Source organism: Neophocaena asiaeorientalis, unplaced genomic scaffold, assembly GCF_003031525.2.
Source record: "Neophocaena asiaeorientalis asiaeorientalis breed wild unplaced genomic scaffold, Neophocaena_asiaeorientalis_V1.1 scaffold16, whole genome shotgun sequence".
NCBI classification, from domain to species: domain Eukaryota; kingdom Metazoa; phylum Chordata; class Mammalia; order Artiodactyla; family Phocoenidae; genus Neophocaena; species Neophocaena asiaeorientalis.
The window spans coordinates 167,533-172,977 of NW_020175446.1; the positions used below are offsets into that span (position 1 = coordinate 167,533).

The 5,445-nt window shown below is 52.4% G+C and overlaps 1 protein-coding gene across 1 annotated transcript in view; it reads left to right on the forward strand.

Annotated features, from left to right (window-relative positions):
* The first annotated feature begins 3,905 nt into the window (after positions 1–3,905).
* The window catches only part of KBTBD11 (kelch repeat and BTB domain containing 11), a 6,186-nt gene continuing 4,646 nt past the window's right edge, over positions 3,906–5,445 (forward strand). Inside the window, exon 1 of the mRNA XM_024768063.1 lies at positions 3,906–5,431. Within this exon, the coding sequence (XP_024623831.1) occupies positions 4,919–5,431 (513 nt within the window). The 5' untranslated portion in view covers positions 3,906–4,918. The remainder of the gene's footprint in view (positions 5,432–5,445) is intronic.

Genomic DNA, 5,445 nt, shown 5'->3' on the forward strand with positions numbered 1-5,445 from the left:
GGGCCGGACCACGGACTGTGACGAGTGCAGAGAACGTGGGAATCAGGGCTGGGGTGAAGGTCACTGGCTGCCCTCCCCACCCCCACCGAGGCATCCGCTCCCACCCACCTGCATCCCTGCGCACCCAGAACCGCCACCTCATTTTAATTGGGCCCAAGGAAGAAGGAACCAGCAATATTTGTAGGAACAGCTGAAGGGAATCAACACATTCTATGATCAAACAGATATCCTGACATTCCCTGCAAGTTTCTAAGATTCGATGATGTTTCTTCTGTTTGTGGTTTTCTTTGTGAATTAACCCCAGGAGTTATTGGCTGTTCACTATGTGAACAGGGTCGTGCTGGTGTGTGGGAAGCAGGCGGCAGGCAGGGCACAAGTGGTGGTTCCAGGACTCTGCTGTCACAGGCGTGTGGCTGGACACACGGATGAGATATGTGTCGGGCGTGACTTGGAGAACACTGAGGAGGAATCGGCTACAACAATAGGTGCTACAGACATTTAGATAAACTTCCTAAGTCTGTTCATTAATATTTAAAAAAATGACTAATTATTTGAAACGGAGAGTCTCTTTAGCAACCTATATTATTCTAATGAAGCATATTTAATTTTAAATAACCTGATATCCACCTTAAGCACAAAAATAATGTCCACATTTGGGAAATCATAGACAATCTTCTTTAAGAAATTCATATTGGGCTTCCCTGGTGGCGCAGTGGTTAAGAATCCGCCTGCCGATGCAGGGGACACGGGTTCGAGCCCTGGTCTGGGAAGATCCCACATGCCGCGGAGCAACTAAGCCTGTGTGCCACAACTACTGAGCCCACGTGCCACAACTACTGAAGCCCGCGTGCCTAGAGCCCGTGCTCCACAACAAGAGAAGCCACCGCAATGAGAAGCCCGCACACCACAATGAAGAGTAGTCCCCCGCTCGCCGCAACTAGAGAAAGCCCGTGCGCAGCAATGGAGACCCAGTGCAGCCAAAAATAAACAAATAAAAATAAATAAATTTATTTTAAAAAATTCAAATTGAGAGTGAAGAAATTCATAGAGAGACTAAAAAATTCTGTTTAGATATTTACAATGTGGAGAAGAAATGTATAGCCTTCAGGGAGAAATGCTACCTAAGTTATATTTAAAGCAGACTTGTTCCTGTTAAAATATTTTCTCACTACAGTCAGGAGGGAGCCTGTTACTACACCCCACACCTCCACCGACAGATCCCCTCCCATCGCTACATGCGGCGAAGATGCTGTAACATCTGACTGTAACAGACCCCAGAAGCAGTGCTCAGGGAAGAAATCCTTCCCGATGCCTCAGTCGGGCGGGGAGTTGCAGTTATTTTGCCGTCACCAGGGTGGGTGCTGGCACAGAGTCCTCCAGGAGCCCCTTAGGGGGACTCTGATGCTGGAGCCAACTGCAACATGGGGGGACGTCCCCTTGCAAATCCCGGACCTCCAATCCAAAGAATCTGACCCTAAGTGTCTTGGCAGACTTGCAGTGCTCAGAGGACATACACAAAATGGGCTGGCTTCTTCCCATCCATTTTAAGGCCAAATCACAGTAATGGGCCATGCTGGGAAAGAAGATATAGCTCCAAATGCTGACTTTCTTTAACATCATTTGAAAAAGGAAGTGGCCCCTCTGCTTAATTTCCTCATTTCTCCTGTGGAAGCTGACCCTCTACCCTGCCAGGCGGGCGGGGGCCGGGACCTGTCACGCTGCAGAAGCTTCCTTCAGAAAGTGGACCTGCTGGGTGGCCTCCCAGCTCTTGGGATCCAGCATCACTGCTGCCTGCGTCGCAGTGACAGACGGTCTTCTGTCTCACCTGACAACACTCAGGTGTTCGGCATCACCTGGGCTGGGTGGGTGAACAGGGACTCCTGACCTGGTCACGGGGCAGAGAGCCAGCTGAGTGGGTGAGCAGCTGTCACACTTTGGATGGGATTACATGGCTGTGCCCAGGTCTCGGACCACCCCCGGCTCTGCCAGCCTGGTCTGTGATCCATGCCAGGGGCGCACAGGGAGCTGGCAGGGACGTGCCTGCGTGGACCACTGACCACCTGGGTCATATTTGTGTCATTGTGGACATGCAGCTCTTGCTTCTTGTAGCTATGACAAAATGTCTACTTAGCCTGATTCTTTCAGGCTTTAAACGGATTCTGTAGAGCTTTGAAAACCTAAGAATTGCAAACTTAGGTTTTTCAGTGTGTCCTATTCCCTGCATTTCTTTTGAGTCTGTGACGGCTTCCACGAAGAGAACTCTCAGAGGTTGGGCTTCTGCACGTCCCGATGAGAGTCAAGCCAGAGAAAGAACCAGGAAGTGCTGAAACCCTTCTCCTGGCCAAGAAAAGAAAAGAAAAAAAAGTAGTTTTCTGAGGTCCAAGGTCTTCTGCATCATACAGAGAAAGTGTGCAAAGAATGAAGCAAATAAGAGAGCCAGTTCTCTGATTTTATTTCAGACATTGACGTTTATATGTATATTTGGGAAAGATATGTATACGTCTTACTTTTTATCTGACTTTCCCTTGAATGACTCAGCTGACTAAGAAAGCACCTCTGGCGTTTGGGAAGAGGCCAGAAGCTCTGCTTATAAAATCTGTGCAGGTTTCCAGTTTGTCATCACATTCCGGTCGCTGTGGGCCAGAGTGCATTTCCATCTCAGTGGACGCAGGACCTCCCCAGCAGCCTCACGGGCTGGGGCACAGCTGAGTAAACACGTGGCACCTCCGTGACCCACATGCCCGTGGTCAGAGTTTCAGCTCATCCCGACTGTCTCCATGCTGCCTTTCCACATGTCCTAGACAGTGCCCTGCACCCGGTGAATATGCCCCAAAGGTTACTGTTAAAGATTTCTGTAAAACAAAGAGAGAAAGAGAGAGGGAGGGGAAGAGAGAGAGACAGAGAGAGAGGCGGGGAGGAAGGGAGAGACAGAATTGAATGTCTTGAATCTCCACCTCTAACACACTTGTATTTCTGAGAATAATGGGAAAGTCTTTCGTAACACGGTAGCAAAAAGAGCAGGCAAGCATATATTTTAATACACACCCCTTCTCTCAACCCTGAGCATTTATAGGGATCAGGTAACAGTATTAAGTATGATTAGTAGAAAATCAGAAGAGGTTGAGGGTAGGTGGTTAAGTATCCCTTTATCCCATTTGAGAGGTGAACATACCCTATAATGATGACGCGTCTGAGCTGTATGTATTTGGTCCGTTTCTCTTGTCCGCAGCCTCTTCTTAGGAAAACCAGAGCCCAGTTTGCCCCTCCCCTTGTGCTAAGACCCCCCCTTCTAGGCTGGGGAGTCTCAGTGAAGGTTTTGCCAATTAGGAGAGATAATTTATTATTTTTTTTATAATTCATCCGCAGGTGCTCACATCTGCCTTCCAAGTAGTTCCGTGGATTTTGTTTTGTTTTGTTTTGCCTTGGCTTTTCTTTTGCTGCACGTGTGCTCTTTGGAGAGTTGCTTCTCTGAGGTTTTTCAGAGCTACAAAGCCAGGAATGAGCCGTTCAAATAGATTCCAGAGTTGGAGCCTCCGAGGCCAACTCCAGAGAAGAGTCCTCAGCACCTTTCTCCAAATACTTGTTGTAAATGAATTTGAGGTAGTTGGCTGGAAAAGATTTCAGGAAAACTGTCCCACAATAAAACTGAGGTTTCATAGGCGGGCCATGCTTTCTCACTGCAAGTTCTCAATTTTACATACACATCTCATTAGGTCGAAATGAGGAAGTGGTTGATATTTGACTGCCATTGTATTGACACACAAAACCCAGCAATTTCGTATGGTTCAACCCAATGTATTTAAGGCTCATGGCTGAATTGGGCTCTTCTTTATAGGCCTCAAAAATCAGGGGAGGAACGGTTTTTTAATATCTAAATAATCCCATATGTTTTATTCACCAAACTTTCCAGCACTGAAAAGTCACAATCCCCATTCCCACCCTATCTGAATCCTATAACCTGAAAATTGTGGAGGGAAATGGGGTAGCTGCCACTGACACAAGATAGCCCTATGGAAAAATGCAAATTCCAACATTCTGTCTCTTTCTCCTATAAACAGGAACACAAAGAGCATGGTGACATGACATGGAAACACCTGATATTCCAACAAAGGAAGTCGCAGAGGAAGGCTCCCGATGGATGAAGGAGGAAAGCCAGTCTAGTGTGTGCAGTAACTGTGTCTTCCTAACACCCACCTGGCGACTGAATCATGCCCTCCCCGCTTCCAGGTGAACATTGTCGAGGCAGGCCCATCAGGAGCGCTGCCGAGGCCAGGACACACACAGATATTGTCCGGCTGACCATCCATAAACCTTAATCGCACATGGGAGTCACGCACAAAAAACAAGCTCCCTGGGGCGGCTCCCTGTGAAACAGCAGTAAAGTCAGTGTTCTGAAGTGTGGACTGCAGCCCGTCTCTGATTCGTTGGTCCTCAGAGACAGAGATGTGATGGAATGTGGAGGGATAAACACTGACTCAGGAAGAAAGGGCAGGCCCGGTTCCTTAGGAGCACCTGACAGCTCAGTTCCGCAGAGCAGGAGCTACAGACAGAGCTGCGGCTGCGGCTGCGGCTGCAGGGCGGTCCTGTCTGTGGACTGATCATCACCACGCGGTGCGGAGACCGAGCCACAAAGACCCCTGCAGACGGCCGCCGGGCGGGAACCTTGCCAGGTTCACAAGTTCAGCCGGGAGCGCGCTCGAGTCGACACACCCCTTTCGCCGGAGAGGAGAGCGGGCGGGCGCGGGGGGAGCTGCGTGCGATTGATAACCAGTGTGGACACAAGTGAAATCTGATCGCGCGCCAGCAGAAGCGTGTGAAGCCAGGAGCCCCGGAGGAGCCATCGACCTTGGGCAGCCCGAATCCGGGCGAAGTCATGCCGGGCTGCTGAGCGGGGACGGCGGCCGGGGCGAGCGCTCGCATGGAGAGCCCGGTGGCCCCCTGCGTCCTCTACCCGGGGGACGGAGCGTGCGGCCAGGCCGGGGGCCGGGGCGGCGCTCCCGAGGCTCCGGGAGAGGGCGGCCTGCAGCCGCCGGACGCGGCCGGGGGGGAGGGCGCTGCGTCCCCGGCGCAGACACCCTGCAGTCTCAGCGCGTCCCTGTGCTTCAGCTCCGGGGACGATTCCCCGCCCTCTTGTCGCCGCGGCCGGCGGGTGGTGCAGAGGCAGTGGGAAGTCGGCAGCGCGGACGCCGGGTCCCCGGAAGGGCGCGCGTCCCCTGAGGATCCCGTGTCCCCGGAGGAGCGCACGTCCCCAGAAGAGTCCGCGTCCCCGGAAGATCCCGCGTCCCCCGGGGAGTGCCCGCCGGCCGAGGAGCCCACGTCCCCGGAAGAGGCCGGGGACCCCGCGCCTGTGCCCCCCGGCGTCGGGCCGGAGCACGGGGAGCCCGACCTGCTCATCGAGGTGTCTGGCCGCCGGCTGCGGGCGCACAAGGCGGTGCTGGCGGCGCG